The sequence below is a fragment of the Bos indicus x Bos taurus genome, chromosome 3 (genome assembly GCF_003369695.1).
Source record: "Bos indicus x Bos taurus breed Angus x Brahman F1 hybrid chromosome 3, Bos_hybrid_MaternalHap_v2.0, whole genome shotgun sequence".
Classification (NCBI taxonomy): domain Eukaryota; kingdom Metazoa; phylum Chordata; class Mammalia; order Artiodactyla; family Bovidae; genus Bos; species Bos indicus x Bos taurus.
The window spans coordinates 93,729,282-93,747,244 of NC_040078.1; the positions used below are offsets into that span (position 1 = coordinate 93,729,282).

The 17,963-nt window shown below is 39.3% G+C and overlaps 1 protein-coding gene across 4 annotated transcripts in view; it reads right to left on the reverse strand.

Annotated features, from left to right (window-relative positions):
* The window catches only part of ZYG11B (zyg-11 family member B, cell cycle regulator), a 74,705-nt gene extending 57,538 nt beyond the window's left edge, over positions 1 to 17,167 (reverse strand). Inside the window, exons 1-2 of one of the 4 annotated variants that reach the window (XM_027537239.1) lie at positions 16,944 to 17,148; positions 15,498 to 15,592 (exon numbers count right to left, since the gene is read on the reverse strand). Coding sequence is in view for 2 of the 4 variants with exons in the window: in XM_027537237.1 (XP_027393038.1) it covers positions 16,944 to 16,973 (30 nt within the window). In the remaining 2 variants the exon portion in view is untranslated. Of the gene's footprint in view, positions 1 to 15,497; positions 15,593 to 16,943 lie in introns of all 4 variants that reach the window. The other 3 variants (XM_027537237.1, XM_027537240.1, XM_027537236.1) reach the window with 3 other exon arrangements.
* Positions 17,168 to 17,963: the final 796 nt, after the last annotated feature.

Consider the following 17,963-nt stretch of genomic DNA (forward strand, 5'->3'; position numbering starts at 1 on the left):
AAATGCTAACATTTGGAGGATTTGGGTGAATGTCTATACGAGAATTCATGTTATTTCTGCAACTTTCTGTAAGTCTGAAATTGTCCTCAAAAAGTTAGAAAATAAAAAATGAAATAGGAATTAATACTCCCATGATCTCACTAACAAGACTGAAAAGAAGACAAGGCAAAGACTTATTTCTTCAAGGGAATTTGTTATGGCTGTGAAAAGTCTGTCTGCTTAGGCAAGTACAGAAAAGGAACTAAAAATGCTTCTGTGAAAGAACTGAGCTGAATATACAGATTTAAATATCACCCCCTACTGGTGACAGCTGAGTCACAGAAGAGATAAATTCTCAGAAGAGTGATCAGACAGGATAACTAAGCCCTGTAATTAACTATCACATGTACAGCAGGCAGAATGACGTGGTCCCTCAACACTGGCTGAAAAAACACCCTATGGAAAACAGGAAAAATAACACCAGTCTGAAAGAACAGCACAGCTCTTTAATTTTTTTTTGTTAACATGGTGTTTTCTGGAACTGGATAAAATCCTGACATTGTGAATCATTCAAATCAAGTATATCCAGATTGGTCCTCTCAAATACTGCTGCTCAAAGTATAAATTGTCACAATTTCTCTGGATATAAAAGACTTAATTGCAATCTCAAAAACACCCAGTCCCTGGATCCAGGACCTCATCTAAGAATTTACCAGGAACAAAAAAGAAAAAAATTTAAAAAAAAGGGGGGGGAGGGATAACCAGAGATATTAACAAAGGAATTTACACAAAGAGACTTATTCACAGTTTTTCTAACCTCCCCGCTAAAATACATATACAAATTCTAAAATAGGGGGGAAATGGCAAGCAAATTATGGTATATCAACTATATAGATAATTTCATAATAATATGTTTATGAATAACTCTTTTAGAACCCAGTCTTTAAAGTATCTTTTTCACATTTTATTCTGAAATGATGAAACAAAGAAAAGTTATTCAATTTCAGTTATGTATATGTGTGAGAAGGATACAATGTCAAAACTATTTTTATTTTTTGTCTCTACACTTCATTTCTGGAAAAAAAGTTTACTTAGATATGTGTTATGTGAATTCTTAAATGAATTTCTCCAGTAGTAGAGTAATAATTTTTGTTCAGAATTCAAGTTTTCTTGAGCTATAATCAAATACCTTTGAGTTTGCTTGGGCTAAGTTTTTCTGTTTTTGTTTTTTTTTTTCAAACTTCAAACTTTTTACTTTCTATTTGGATATAGCCAATTAAAGAGCTAAGGGACATACATATACATGTATCCATTCTTCCCCCAACCCCCTTCCCATCCAGGCTGGCACATAACACAGAGTTTCATGTGCTACACAGTAGATCCTTGTTGGTTAAAGACAGTAAAATGCTAAGAATAAAGTTAATCTAAGCTAAACAAAAACTGTATATGCAGCAAGAGTTCAACTAAACATCTATACAGGCATAGGATTAGGATTCCCTTGTGGCTCGGCTGGTAAAGAATCAGCCTGCAATGCAGGAGACCTGGGTTTGATCCCTGGGTTGCGAAGATCCCCTGGAGAAGGGAACGGCTAGCCACTCCAGTATTCTGACCTGGAGAATTCCATGGACTGTAATGTCCATGGGTCACAAAGAGTCGGACATGACTGAGCAAATTTCAGAAGATTATATAGCTACTTCTAAACTAAACAATATGTTATAGTAAACCTATAGAGAAGAGCAAGGGAAAGATTTAAAATTAAAAAGGACGGTGGGGGTGGGTGGAAGTAGCATAGAAGAATGGGGCACACAGAGGAAAAACTGGCAGTGGTTATCCTCTATTTCTTACGTTGGATGCTGGTTTTTAGACGTTTGTTTACTATGTTTCATGGCTTACATAAATGTTTTCTATGGTCTTCTAAATGTATCAAATTATTATTTTTTAAAAAATAAGATTCATTTTTATTTATTTATTTGACTGGACTGGGTTTTAGTTGCAGCATGTGGGATCTAGTTCCCTGACCAGGGATCAAACCTGGTCCCCTGCTCTGGGAGCACAGAGTCTTAGTCACTGGACCATGAGGGAAGTCCCTAAAAGTATCCGTTATTAAAAATAAGAGAAAAAAAAGCAAAAACTTGTGAAAATGTTGAAAAAAAGAACTCTGTTCACATTTGTGCTTTTCAAATATTTCAAAATAACCAAAAATCAGTGTATATTTTATCAATATAGTCATACTTTTCAATATATGTATTCAAACTAGTAAGAACAGACCTTTTATATTAGACTTTATAATAGACCTTTTACATTTAATTATACATATAATTAAAATTATATTAATTATGAATAAAAATATACATGCTGTGCTGTGCTTAGTCGCTCAGTCATGTTCGACTCTTTGAGACCTCATGGACTGCAGCCCACCAGGCTCCTCTGTCCATAGCGGATTCTCCAGGCAAGAATACTAGAGCAGGTTGCCATGGCCTCCTCCAGGGGATCTTCCCAACCCAGATCAAATCCAGGTCTCCTGAATTGCAGGTGGTTTCTTTACCAACTGAGCCACCAGGGAAGCCCACGAATACTGGAGTAGGTAACCTATCCCTTCTCCAGGGGATCTTCTGGACCCTGGAATCAAACCGGGGCCTCCTGCATTGCAGGCAGATTCTTTACCAGCTGAACTACCAGGGAAACCCATATACATGTACACACACACATTTTTATTTTTCCTAAATTGGTCATAATGTAACTTCTCACCACTGCTCCTACACCCTTTCCCTATGCAGTCTTACATTTCTGAGGTTTTACCATCTAACAGTGATGGACTGGGTTGAAAAGGGCATCTTGAGAAGGGTTTCAGGGGAAAGGCAGGGGGACGGTTATGATGTATATAAAGGGAAGTAAATAGGAAATAAAAAAGAAATTTTAAGAAATATATCTGTGAACTCTGTTCTATTTCAGCTGTCCAAACATTTTGCAAATAAAGACTCTTGAGTTATTACTAAATGACTTCTTGGCTGAAGGATTATATTCCATAGATTATGACACTGCTCTGAGGCTAAACAACATGGATCATAGTTTAGTTATACATAAACAATTAAAGAATTTTTCCTGCTATTAAAGCTAGTTAGACAAACATGTATCTTCTCTTCTGCTCCTGTCTTTAGATGCCACAAAGTAGAATCTTGAAGGAACAACAAAAGAAAAGAACAACAAAAATAAAGAACAACTGGACTGAAAGGAGGTTAAGAGAGGTCTTGAGATGATACCTCAGGGAGACACAGTTCAGTCGCTCAGTCATGTCTGACTCTTTGCGACCCCATGAGCCGCAGCACGCCAGGCCTCCCTGGAGACACAGAAGGCTTTCAAATGAGGAAAAGGAAAAAAAAGTAATAATGACACTAACAGCTCATGCTACAAGAGCCAAGATGTAGGTCCACACCTTCATCATTAAACAGCTGTGTAACTCTTCGATTTATAACGTCTTTTCAGTAGTCCAGTGGTTAACAATCTACCTTGCAACGCACAGGACACCAGCCAATCCCTATTCTGGGACGATCCCACATGCTGCAGGGCAACTAAATCCATGTGCCACAACTACCAAGCTTGCGCTCTAGAGCCCATGAGCCGCAATTACTGAGCCCCTGAGCACCTAGAGCCCGTGCTCTGCAACAAGAGAAGCCACTGCAAAGAAAAGCCCGCATGCTGCAACTAGAGAGTGACCCCTGCTCACCAAGACTAGACAAAGCCTGTGTGCAACAACGAAGACCCAGTGCAATCAAAAATAATTTTAAATAAATACTAAGTCTTTTGAAAACAATCATTATTATGATTCTATAAAGTAAGGAGAAAGAGATTATCTTTGTTGAAGAAGCTGAGGTTCAGAGAAGAAATGTCACCAGTGGTAGTCAGTCATGCCTACCTTTCTCAATACATGCTGTCCTCTCTCCTGAGAATACCCTTCTCTTCCTCTCATCTATCAAATTCCTACCAACACTACAAGAGCCAGGACACATGTCCACTGCTCCATGAAGCTGTTCCTCATATCCCAAAATACAACTGATACAATCACATGACATTCTCTATACAGTTCTATTACAATTATCCACTGTATAATTTTTACTTGTTTAGATGGCCGTCTCCCTCTCAAGACTACAAATTCAAGGAAAGTTAGTAGTTCTCAAATGCTTTTTGTCTAAGATCCACATAAGTGGGGCAAAAAAACCTCATAGCCTATCCATCCCTCCTGGTTCCCAAGTTCCAACGCAAAACCATATTAACAATATCACTACAAGGGAATTTTACCGACATTTGCTTCACCAAGAAAAAAGGATGTTTCCTATTCAAGTTACAAAACACTGTCAAAGTCTAAATCTGGAAACTTTTATGTCAAAAGTTCTTTTAGTACAAATATATATATAACCACACACTAGATTAAGTCAATGATAATTTACAATTAAGATACAAAACTAGTAACAATAAAAAAAAAATACCATCATCTCAATACAACAATGCTGAAGCACTGAGTACAAATCTCCTTTCCAAATTACGGGAATTACAATAAGCTACATTTGCACATATGTAGTAGGAGATTTGCAACACTTCTAAGTATCATACAGAAGAACAGACTTCTTCCTAAGGAGTCTTTGAGGAAATCACATGCTGATACTCATTAGCTCTTCCTAATCTTCTCATGGCTTTCTTTTAATCTTCCTAATTTTTTAAAATTTTCTTCCTTATATTCTCCATTCTTGACATATTTAGTCATCTATGCAATATTCAGCTAGAGGCATACTCAGTCACTTTCCCATGACTTAGTTACATAATTTGTTGGTTGGTTTGTTTTCTATACCTAAAAGCTTCACTCTGTTACTATGTCACCAGGGTCAGGGCAAAGAAGCATTTCAGCTTTCTGAGCAGTGGTCAGAAAGCTTTCTGAGCATTTCTAGCAAGTGGGGAGGTGGGGGACACTGGGGATTGACTACATATTGCAACTGTAGTCTACTGCTGGAGGAGACTGGGGCTTCCACTGTTGCTGGAGTGATAAAAAATGAAGTCCTCATCGATCAGGCATCCTTTATACTTAGGGCCTAAAGTTCCAAAAAATGCATCAGATAACTTATTTGTTGAATGAATTAGTAAGTTACTAGATGACATCTCAGAATTAATATATTTCTCAAGAAACTACTTCAGGAAACATCTGATACAAAAAAATAGTAAGACTGCCTTAATTCCTCAAGACAGACCTTGTGGGTTTCAAAACTATTAAATAATGAGGTCTCTCTTTTGATTAATTAATTAAAAGGAAAAATATACTTTATGGATGATACCAGGAACAGTATCTAACAGTAAAAAAAAAAATTCATATCCTTTATTATCATTTGATATCTATAATAACCTTATGAAGTAAAAGGAAAAATATTAGAAATTTCATTTCACAGTTAAGGAAGCTGAGGCACAAAAATGAAATGATGTTTCCAGAGACCCTGTGCTTAACAGGAAGAATACTCGACCTTGATTTGAATTCAGTGGTGTTACTGCAAATTATTTAGCTTTTCTGATCCTCTGTCCTATCCTTTGCAGAATGGGGATAATATTAGTACTTATCTCATGGTGCTATTGTCAGGATGAAGTGAGAAACTGTTTTTAAAGCCCCCAGCACAATGTCTGGCAGAGTAATTACTCAGTAAATGTTCCCTTCCTACTTAATACCATGATCTTGCATAAGTTATATAAGTTCAAGTTTCATGCACATAAGGCAGAAAGTTCATGACTGTAAATTCTCGAGAGAGACTATTCCCATCCAGAGACCATGTCAAGACAAGTAAGCTCCTTTGTTTCCCTACACCATGAGGCAGATATTTTTTAGTCTACGTTTTCACCAATGGCGTGATGTTAGGTGTTAGGGTCCTGGCTTTATGCAGTTGTCTTGGTTATGATTCATGAATCAGATTCAAGATCTTACCTCCTACCTGAAAAGTTCCTAGGACTAATAGATCCTCCAATAGAAGGCAAAGGCTCTGATACTGTTTTTTCCCGCATCCCCGGATGATTTTTTCCTAAAGATTGGACCAATAACCAGGTGACTACAAAGATCACAAACTTGACAATTTCAGTATTAGAAATAAATGTTTTACTGACGTCTCTCTGAGGGACTATGTAACAAATACTGTGGTGAAAAGTGTGGGTTTGGAAGTCAGCCTGCCTGGATTAAAATGCCAGCTCTACCACTTACAAAACGATGTAACTTTAGGCATGAGTACTTAATCTCCCTGTACCTCAGTTTCCTGATCTATAAAAGCACACAATAACAGTACCTACATCACAGGATTGTTGCCATAAATAAATTTTAGGTGTAAGACACTTAGAACAGTGACTCAGTTCAGTTCAGTTGCTTAGTTGTGTCAAATTCTCTGCGACCCCATGAACCACAGCACGCCAGGCCTCCCTGTCCATCACCAACTCCCAGAGTCCACCCAAACCCATGACCATTGTGTCGGTGATGCCATCCAGCCATCTCATCCTGTCGTCCCCTTCTCCTCCTGCCCTCAATCCCTCCCAGCATCAGGGTCTTTTCAAATGAGTCAGCTCTCCGCATGAGGTGGCCAAAGTATTGGAGTTTCAGCTTCAACATCAGTCCCTTCAATGAACACCCAGGACTGATCTCCTTTAGGATGGACTGGATGGATCTCCTTGCAGTCCAAGGAACTTTTCAAGAGTCTTCTCCAACACTACAGTTCAAAAGCATCAAGTTCTGGCATATATTAAATGCTCAGTGTGTGTGTGTGTGTTAGTCAATCAGTCGTGTCCAATTCTATGTGATCCCATGTAGCCTGCCAGGATCCTATGTCCATGAAATGCTCCAGGCAAGAATACTGGTGGGCTGCCATTTCCTTCTCCAGGGGATCTTCTCGACCCAGGGATTGAACCTGGGTCTCCCACACTGCAGGCAGATTCTTTACCATCTGAGCCACCAAGGGAGCCATAAATGCTCAATAATTGTTAGCTATTACTATACAATGTAAACTCCATAAAACGAACACTATTTTTGTTCACTACTATATTCCCAGAGCCAACAAGAATGTCTAACAGATAGGCACTAAATGTTTATTGAATGAGTAAATGAACAGTCAACACAAATTTATTGTTAGGTGTGTTTAAAGTATTTATTTGCCCCTAGAGAAAGAGACCATATGTTCAGAGAGAAATATTAAGTCCCAAGTCTAGCAATAAAATTAAACAATGGGATTGAAAAGCAGACAGTGTCATTGGACTTCATGGATATAAGACACTTCAAGATACTGAAACAATCTTTGACTCCTTGTTTTAGTAGTACTCCATGGGATATCTCTTTTTAGTTTATGGAGTTTTCCCCTCCTTGCGGTAGTAGTAAAGGTACAGGTATATTATACTCAAGGGTACAGATATTTTCAATTATTTGGCATGGACTGAGGGGAGTTATTTTCTTTTTTAAAAAATACCAACTAGGGAATTCCCTGGCAGTCCAGTGGTTAGGACTCCATGCTTCCACTGCAAGGGACATGGGTTCGATCCCTGGTCACACGCCGTGCAGTATGGCCAGAAAAAAAACAAGCAAAAACGACCAACTACTCTTCAGAGATCCCTAGACACCAAATAAAGTTGCAGGTATGACCAACCTAGACAGCATATTAAAAAGCAGAGACATTACTTTGTCAACAAAGGTCCGTCTAGTCAAGGCTATGATTTTTCCAGTGGTCATGTATGGATGTGAGAGTTGGACTATAAACAAAGCTGAGCACCGAAGAATGGATGCTTTTGAACTGTGGTGTTGGAGAAGACTCTTGAGAGTCCCTTGGACTGCAAGGAGATCCAACCAGTCCATCCTAAAGGAAATCAGTCCTGAATAGTCATCAGAAGGACTGATGTTGAAGCTGAAACTCCAATACTTTGGCCACCTGATGCGAAGAGCTAACTCATTTGAAAAGACCCTGATGCTGGGAAAGATTGAGGACAGGAAGGGAAGGGGACGACAGGGGATGGGATGGTTGGATGGCATCACCGATTCAATGGACATGAGTTTGGGTAAACTCCAGGAGTTGATGATGGACAGGGAGGCCTGGCGTGCTGCGGTTCATTGGGTCACAAAGAGTCAGACACGACTGAGCGACTGAGCTGAAATGAACTAAAGGCAACCTTCTTGCATGTATCACTTCAAGGCTTGGCCAGTGTGGCAAAGGGCTCTGTGTTAAAGGGCAAGAAGCTAGATTTCTATCTACAAAAGATCAAGGCTTGCAAAGGTAAATAAATCCCCTTCTCTTCCATCTTAGCTCATGTAATAAAGCTATTCCATGAAACAATACAAAAATTCAGATCAGCAGTCACTTAGCAGACGAGCAGATCATAGCAATCACTAACTCAAAGAGATACTTTAGCATTATTTTCCTCTTAACTACTAGCATTAGTTTTGAAATATAATATGGTAAACAGAGAAGCTGGGTTAATAATGGAAAGAGCACTGGGCTTGCAGTCAGTCCCAGCTCTGCTATTTAGTAGCTGTGTGACCTTAGGTAAAAAAATTAACTTCTCAGTTTTCTTGTCTGCTAAACCTCTATCTTGACTACCTCACAAAATGGCACTGAGGAATAAATGGGATGTGTATGAAAATGCCTTTAAAATACTAACATACTATGGAAATATTAACATAATTGAAAGAAGGGTTTCCGCTGTGAAAAGTTGTATAGTATATTAATGGAGGTAAGAGCTCAGGTTCACCCGAAATTAAAACCTATTAAAGCAGTCTGCCACTACAGGTAATAGAATGTACCTACTTTACTAAAATATTTACCTTTAACATGCTAGAATCTTCCTACAGTTTTTAACAGGTGTAAAAGGTCAGAGAGAGAGGATTTAATACAACCTTTTCACCTTAGAGATTTAAAATTGGAGGCACATCAAGATGAAATGACTTGCCAAAGGTTACAAGGCCTATGGAAAGAAAATAACTGATATTACATAACCAAGAGCACTGAAACTTTTTTTAAAATGCCCTTAGAAAAGGAGACTATGACATTGAACATGCATTAAGATGCTTTTGAGAGCTAAGCAAAGTGTTCATACAAGGGAGAACTGGAGATCGGAAAAAAGAAAAAAAATCTTTATATAGAGTTAACAAAATATTTAATTTAACCACCCCTCTACATTTACAAGTAACTGATTCTTTACTATCTGTATTTAAATATTCTATTCTTTTGAAAGGGTACCTCCACAAATTATAGACAAATAATTTGCAAATGTTTATACAAAGGGATAGTGCTTTGCAATTCATCTCAAAATCATCTGGCTTCTTCCCCAGCTCTTCCTGATGAACTCTCAAAAGAAATGTTTATCCCGGGTGAAAACTACTACTTATGCTAGTAAGAGAAACTATCTGATCCAAAATTTCTTACCCATCAAAACTCTTTTTCCCTCCTCAGAGGACCTGTACAAAGTGTTCATCTATTTCCCCCTTTTTCATGACTCACATCTCAGTAAACATTCACCTTATGCAATTCTCTACAGAGTACTCACATTCTTTCAGTCTCAGGAATTATGCCAACTGTTTAAGACATGAAGCTGAAAAAAACACAATACTGTACTTACCCACAGAACGCTCATAATCTGGAGAGACAGCCAGCCTCACTAAAAATACTAACACCATACAGTAATTTCCATACCCAAAGCACATATAATGTACAAGGAAGGCATAGGAAGAGGAGGAGCCCAAGGCTACCTGAGGGCAAATGAAGGCTTCACAGAGGGAGGGCTTAAAGGGAACCTGAAAGTTAGTCAAGCAGACAGCGTTCCAGGCTAAAGGAAGAGTCTAAGCAAAACTAAAGGCATGATAAACAGTATGTGTGCTCAGTATGCCTGAACATAAAATGCAAAGACTTTTTCTCATAAAATGATTAGTGCATTAAAGAATTAGACCTTAAGAATCCTCGTATACTGCGCAGAACTATTTGCTGGACTCCCACTATGTGATTTACGCTGCCAAGTACACAGGATACAGATATTTGTAGACCCACTGCTGGCCACAGGTACAGTTGCTACCTGCGTTGTGCAGTACAATCTGAGTGGCCGCAGCAGCCCTGTAAGACCACTGTAAACCAGTGGGCCCTAAACTCTAGTTTCTTATGTGGAATGAAGAATCCACAAATTCACATGCATACCAAGGATGCTCTGTACACAATAATATCTTGAAATGTACACTTTCAATGCCCAACAGATGCTACTAGAATAATGATTCCCACCAGCCTCTGGGGCTTTTCCCCCTAATTACTGTGTTCTAAAAATATATTCCTGTCATGTGTCTCAAGCTTTTCAACATGAAAAAGGTATCTAAATGCTAAAGACAGAATGCCACCAACATCTGACTCTCTACAAATGCTCTGCAGAAAGTGATTTGGCAAGACAGATCAAGAACCATAAGATTATACACACTCTTTGACCGATTTTCTCTCAATATTAAATTACTCTTAAAATGGAAACAATAGTACAAATATTTTAAATGCATGAATTCAGTTTAGATTCTGAAAATCTGAGTCCAGGGAAGGTGTTTGAAATAGCACAGACTTAGGGATCAGACAAACCTGTGCTTGAATCCTGTTCAGTCACTTATTTGGTATATGACCATAATTGCCTGATTTCTCTAAGTCTCAGTTTTCTTAACTGTGCCATGAGAAAACATCACAACCGCATGGAATTGTGAAGATTAATTAGTACATCATCTGATACTGTGTGCTCACTAAATGTGTGAGATCATGCTCTCTAAATAAATGTCCCAGCATTCAAGAACTTTGTCTTAACATTTTCCTCTATTAATTACTAGCATTAAAAATATCTTTTATTCCACCTCAAATAATGACTATTTCTGCTATTTATTCATTGTGTGTTTTTAAGGGTTAGCTTTAGAATCTATGAAAAAAGTAGTGTTCCAGCCAAAATTTCCTAATTCAAGGATGACTCAATCATTAAATTCAACATTGATATTTTGCTTTGTATTTTTTTAAGTTTTATTTAATTGAAGTATAGTTGATTTACTGTGGTGTACCAATCTCTGCCGTACAGCAAGGTGACTCAGTTATACACAAATAGACACTGATTTGTGTATTTTTTTTTACCATATCATAAAAAAATTACTTAAAATATTCTCCTTTGAAAATAGAATAGTTTGAAAGTATCCAAAAATTGATCTACTGAACATGTGTGAATTAGTGGAAATTAGGAAACTGGCTCATTATATTACAGACACTCAATTGTTACACACTGAACAATACAGGAATTTTAAATTATTTTTATTCTTATAATGAATTGTTGGTAAAAGACAGACAGGAAACCTAAGTTGTGATGACAAAATAGGAGTAAATGAGTGCATTTATCTTATCAGGACTCTTAAATGGTACATCAAGATATTTCAGTATTTTTAAGTATTAAAAAAAGAAATGTGATGATAATTCTATCCAATTTGGATTTTCAATATTAGAAGTAAACTAACCATACTTCCTGATGGCTCAGATGGTAAAGAATCCGTCTACAATGTGGAAGACCCAGGTTCAATCCCTGGGTCAGGCAGATCCCCTGGAGAAGGAAATGGCAATCTATCCCAGTATTCTTGCCAGGAGAATCTCATGGATAGAGGAGCCTGGAGGGCTACAGTCCATGGGGTTGCAAAGAGTCGGACACAACTAAGTGACTAGCATTACTGCAATATCCATACTTCCAATGTTTTATTTGTGGAGACAAGCTTGTAAGCAGCAGCCTGGAAGCATTCTTTTTATTTTGTCATTTAGAAAAAAAATAGAAAAATTAGAAAAACCTACTAATTTTTACTTATCCACCGCTCAGAGTAATGAAAATCAAAACAAAAATAAGCAAATAGGACCTAATTAAACTTAAAAGCTTTTGCACAACCAAGGAAACCAAAAGCAAAACAAAATAACTGACAAAGGATTAACCTCCAAAATATACAAAGAGCTCATGCAGCTCAATATTAAAAAAAAAATCAAACAATCTAATCAAAAAACAGATGGAAGATCTAAACATACATGTCTCCAAACAAGACACACAGATGGCCAAAAAGCACATGAAAAGATGTTCAACATCGCTAATTATTAGAGAAATGGAAATCAAAACCACGATGAGGTATCATCTCACACCAATCAGAAGAGCCATCATCAAAAAATCTACAAACAGTAAATGGTGGAAAGGGTGTGGAGAAAAGAAAAACCCTCCTACACTGTTGGTGGGAATGTAAATTGGTACAGTCACAGAAAACAGACTGGAGGTTCCTTAAAAAACTAAAAATAGTGTTGCCATATAACCCAACAATCTCACTCTTTGGCATATATCTGGAGAAAACTATAATTCAAAAAGGTACACGCACCACAATGTTCACTGCAGCGCTATTTACAATAGCCAGAACATGGAAGCAACCTAAGTGTCCATGGACAGATGAATAAAGAAGATATTTTTATATCTTTATATGTACAATACACATACAATATGTATTATACATATACAAAGCAATATTACTCAACCATAAAAAAATAACTAAATAATGCCATTTGCAGCAACCTGGCTGGACCTAGAGATTGTCATACTGAGTGAAATAAGCCAGACAGAGGACAAATTTCATATGATAGCGCTCAAGTAATCTTAAAAAATGGTATACATGAACTTCTTTATAAAACAGAAATAGAGTCACAGATACTGAGAACAATCTGATGGTTGCCATCAGGGAAAGGGAGAGGGGTAAATTAGGAGATTAGGATTGACATATGCACTGCTGCTGCTAAATCGCTTCAGTCGTGTCTGACTCTGTGCGACCCCACAGACGGCAGCCCACCAGGCTCCCCCGTCCCTGGGATTTTCCAGGCAAGAACACTGGAGTGGGTTGCCATTTCCTTCTCCAATGATATATGCACACTACTATAAAAAAAAGTTAACTAATAAGGACCTACTGTATAACACAGGGAACTATATAGGAAAGGAATCTAAAGAAGAGTGGATATATGTGTATGTATAACTTTGCTGTACAGCAGAAACTAACAATATTGTAAATCAACTATAGTCAAATAAAAATTAATTTTTAAAAAAAGACCTACTGATTGTTAAAATACAAAAAAGCAAGAATTCCTAATTTAAGGTTAAAAGTCAGTTCTTATGTATTTTTAAAAATTAATTAATTTTTATTTTTGAATATGTGGGTCTTTGTTGCTGCAAGGGCTTTTATTTTTCTCTAGTTGCAGCAAGCAGGGGCTACTCTCTAGTTGCCAGTGCGTAGGCGTCTCATTGCCGTGGCTTCTCTTGCGCAGAGCACAGGCTCTAGGGCCTGTGGGCTTCGGTGTTCCAGCTTCCCGGCTTTGGAGCACAGTCGTAACAGTTGTGGTGCACGAGCTTAGCTGCTCTGCAGCATGTGGGATCTTCCAGGACCAGGGAATGAACCCGTCGGCAGGCATTTCCCCACATACAACATGCCTCCTTCGTTTCAGCTTCTGTGCTCAAGTCAGTCCCTTTGCCAAGAAGCTTTCCTTCTCAAACTCTTATCCAATAAACCCTCAAAAGGTAAAACTCCAACTGAAATGGTCTTTCTCACCAAAGTCTACCTGACTTTCTGATCCTTCCCAAAGTCAGCCATCCATTCAACAAACATTTATTAAGCACATGTTATACATCAGGAGCTATTTAGGTGTTAAAGACACAATATGAGACACAAAACAGGTCTTATACACAGTCATGTTCAGTAAATAGCAGCTATTAATGCTGCTGCCTAACCATATCATTTGAAATAGTTCCACACACAAATATATTTAATTTTATACCTTACTCTGATTTATTTCTTCTTAGCATTTACAACTATTCTCATAATATATTTGTTTATTGTCTTTTTTTTTTAAACCACTTTAACCACAATGCCTAGAACATCACCTGGCCCTTAGAAGCTAGTCAAGTCACTTCTGTATCAATGATTTTTATAGTCTGAAGGCAGAGACAGATATTAACTGAAAAATCATAGCAAGAAATATAAAATTACAATTGATGTGTATTCTATCAAAGAGACTTACAAAACGCAAGTGTGTGACTTCACAGTGTTTTTGTTTTGTTTTGATGAGTAGGCAGGGGAGTTGGGGTTTCCCTGACTTTCTTGAGCTGAGAACTCCAGGATACGCAGTTAAGCAGGCAAGAGACAGTACTAGGTCATTTACATATGCTATTCCTTCTAAACAGGTTTTCTGCAACACAACTCAACTCCTGTCATTCAGTCCCTTAGGTTTCTCCTAAAAGTAAGACCCTCTGGGAAGCCATCCCTAACTTTCCCATATCATGATCCTGCCACTTTTCCTTTTTTAGCACTCTTCACATTTATAATTACTCTTTTTGCTTGATGCTATACTGTCCACAGACAAAACAAACAAAAAAGCAGAGACCACATCCGTTTTATTACTTGCAATATCTTCAATGTCACCAGTCAATGGCAGTCCAAAAACTGTTAAATGAATAAAAAGGACTACATCTTAAACCAGTGGTTCTCAAAAATATAGCTTATAGATCAGGAACACCAGCATGACATGGTACTTGTTAGAAATGCAAACTCTCAGGTCCTACTCCAGACCTAATAAATCAAACTCTAGAAGTGGCAGACCACAAGCCCTCCAGGTAATTCTGATTCATGATAAAATTTGAGAACCCATCTTAGACACATCAACTATTCAAAACACAACCTAACAATGAACATTTTGAAAAATGTCAAACACAAAGCTTTATAATAATATTTGATTCTATTTATTGAGTGCCTGTTACACCTATTACACAAGGAAATTTTTTTTAAATAGCCTCTACAAATAATTTTTAGCTCATAACAAGCTAAACTTTTGCCTTCTCTTCCACTCTCCCATACATAAATACTTTTACACTGTATGTATGTATTTTAACAAGGAAAAATCCAGTTAGTTGGAGACAAAGTCTAAACCATAACCATGTCTAATATATCTAATTCTAGTCTCATTCCTGCATTCTTCATGCCACATAAAAGTAATCCTACTACCTACAATACATCCTCATTATGTGAATCCTATTCACATTCTCAACATTCTTCCCCTACCCAAAATGATCTATATGAACCCTATTCACTTTTCAAGCCCAGCTCAAATGGAACACTTGGATCCTAAACCCCCAAAAAGGAGTTTATCACTTCTCTCTCTGTACTCATACATTCACTCTCTGTGGGAAAGCTAACATTTTCAAAATTCTAGCCACTTGGTGTATTTGTTGGGATCAGCTCTTTATTCTGAAAAGGTCCCATCTTAATAAATTTCCTTTCTGCACCAAAAACAAGAATCTCAAACTCACTCTTTCTGAGTAGTCCACTAGTTTTCTCAAATTTCGGTTCAAGATCACATTTGTCAGATAGGAAAAATGAGACCATAAAGTGAAATCATTTCAAGCACCTACTTGGCCTGGGCACTGGGAATAACAGGAGTAAGGCAGAGTAACTGTGTAGAACTCACATTTCAGGGGAAGAAACAGATTAACATACAATAGCTGTGTGATGGGTTGTGAATGTGAAGGGTTGTTGTGCAGGCAGACACTGGAGAATGACCACCTAAAAATGCAGAGTCAGTGAGTTAGACAAAGTTCACAAATTAAGTAACTTTGAACCACTCTTCAAAAAACAGGGAAAAAAACAGAAACTGACTATCCTCCTAGGAGAACATAATTACCAGGACTTTGTTTTTATTAGAATGTCTTATTCCTCCCAGAGACCGAAATTTAGATTGCTGTATATGCTGGAGCAACGGATTAATCAAATGAACTGCAAACCATGTGTAACCCAACTCAATGAAAGACCCACTGAAGCTTCAAACAGGAAGGAGAGAGAAAATCTGCAAATGTAAGGCTCTCCCAACTAAAAGCAGAGAGGGTAAAATAAATGAAGATAATAGAGGTACTAAGGAGACTGTCACAAACTGACTGCCAAGCTGATTTTCCGTCTCCAGATGCCCTGGTCTCAGTCTCCAAACAAAAACAAACCATTTGTTCTGAGTAACAAAAAAAGCCTGTAAATAAATATTTTTTATTTTCCCAAACTATACTTCCACATTAAAAGATGCTCAAAATAACTATTCGATTTAAAACATTTTAAGTTACTTCTATCAAAAAGCTAGATATCTCATAAGGCCATAGTATGCATGTCGGCCCGCATCCCACGTCTCACTCCGCCGCTCCAAACACATTATCACTCAGTTTTTGCAAAGACATTAGGTAATCAGGCTTGCAAGCTCTCTCCAATCTACTCCCTTCCCTCGACAAAGAAGAAAAGGAAGAAGAAAGCCTCCGGCTCCCTATCTGCCCGCCCAACAGCTCCTGGGAAGCAACCGCCCTCAAATTGTTCCTGCTTAGACCCTTGAATCCCGTAGAAGGAAATGGGGACAGCCGTGAGAGCGCGGAAGAGAGGACATCCAATAAGGGGGAAAGGAAATGTGGATGGTGGAGGACGAAGGGGAGAAAGGATACGGAGAGGAGATAAAATGATGAAAGGGGCAAGTAGCGAAAAAAAGGAGCAGGAGCAAAAAAGAGGGAGGAAACCGAAGGAAGGTGTAGAGATCCCAAAAGAGAGAACAAGGCAAAACCATAGAGGAGAAAAGGAAGGTCGGATTAAAGGACGAGGAGGGGGAGGCAAAGGGGAACGCCTAAGAGGCTGTCACTGGGGGGTGATTTAAAAAAAGGGGGAATGGCACCGAGTGGAGAGAGATGCAGGGGGGGTTGGGGGGGGGGGGGTGTTACCCCAGCAGGTGGCCGGGGCACAAGGGAAAGAAGGAGCGGATCAGTCAGGGGTAGGTAACAAGAAAGGGAGGTAAAGGCAGGAGCAGACGGGGCATCAGAGTTGGGGAGGGCAGGCCCGCGGGGGCCAGGGTGGCGGGCGGCCGCGGGTCAGGCAGGCCTCGCTCTCTCACCATGGCTGCGCCGGCCTGGTCCTCGGGCATGCAGCCTCTGTCCTGGGTTCCGCGGCGGGCCGGGCCTAAGCCCGCCCCCAGGCTGAGCCTGCGCGGGGGCTCCAGGAGGCTCCGACGAGCGGCGGCTCCGGGCTGGGCCCAGGCCTCGGCCTCCTGGCCTCAGAAGCTGGAAGTGCAGCAGCCGCAGCCGCAGCCCAACCCGGAGCTCAGACTCCGCCCCCAAGGCCCCGCCCTCGCCCGCGAGCCCACGATTGGCCCCGCCTCCGCTCTCACTGCGCAGTCTCGGCGGAGGAGTCCCGACAAAAGCTCCTGCACAGCTTTGGTTCTGTGGCTTTTCGTTCTCCCAGGCTTTTAAGGGAGCTGTACTTGCTCAAATAACCAGAGCTTTAAAAATAAAACTCCTGTTAGGAGACTAGAGCAGTCACTCGTTTCGGTAACCTACAGATCGCTGTGCTTCTGTTTCATTGTCATTAATTACCATTATCATAATTCTTGATCATTTCAGTTACTTTAGATTATACCTCCAATGCCCTAACTTCTCATGGTTCTCTCCACTAGGGTCCACCCTTGCCTCAGCTTTTCATTTCCCTGCTCATACTTTTGTTCTTATTTCCAATAACTGTAGCTCAGTTCAGTTCTGTCGCTCAGTCCTGTCCCACTCTTGGCGACCCCGTGAACTGCAGCACGCTAGGCCTCCAGGAGTTTACTCAAACTCATGTCCGTTGAGTCCACGATCGCATCCAACCATCTCATCCTCCCGCCTTCAATCTTTCCCAGCATCAGGGTCTTTTCAAATGAGTCAGCTCTTCGCTTCAGGTGGCCAAAGTATTGGAGTTTCAGCTTCAGCATCAGTCTTTCCAATGACTATTCAGGACTGATTTCCTTTAGGATGGACTGGTTGGATCTCCTTGTAGTCCAAGGGACATTCAAGAGTCTTGTCCAACACCACAGTTCAAAAGCATCTTAAGTTCTTAAGTGCTCAGCTTTCTTAATAGTCCAGCTCTCATATCCATACATGAC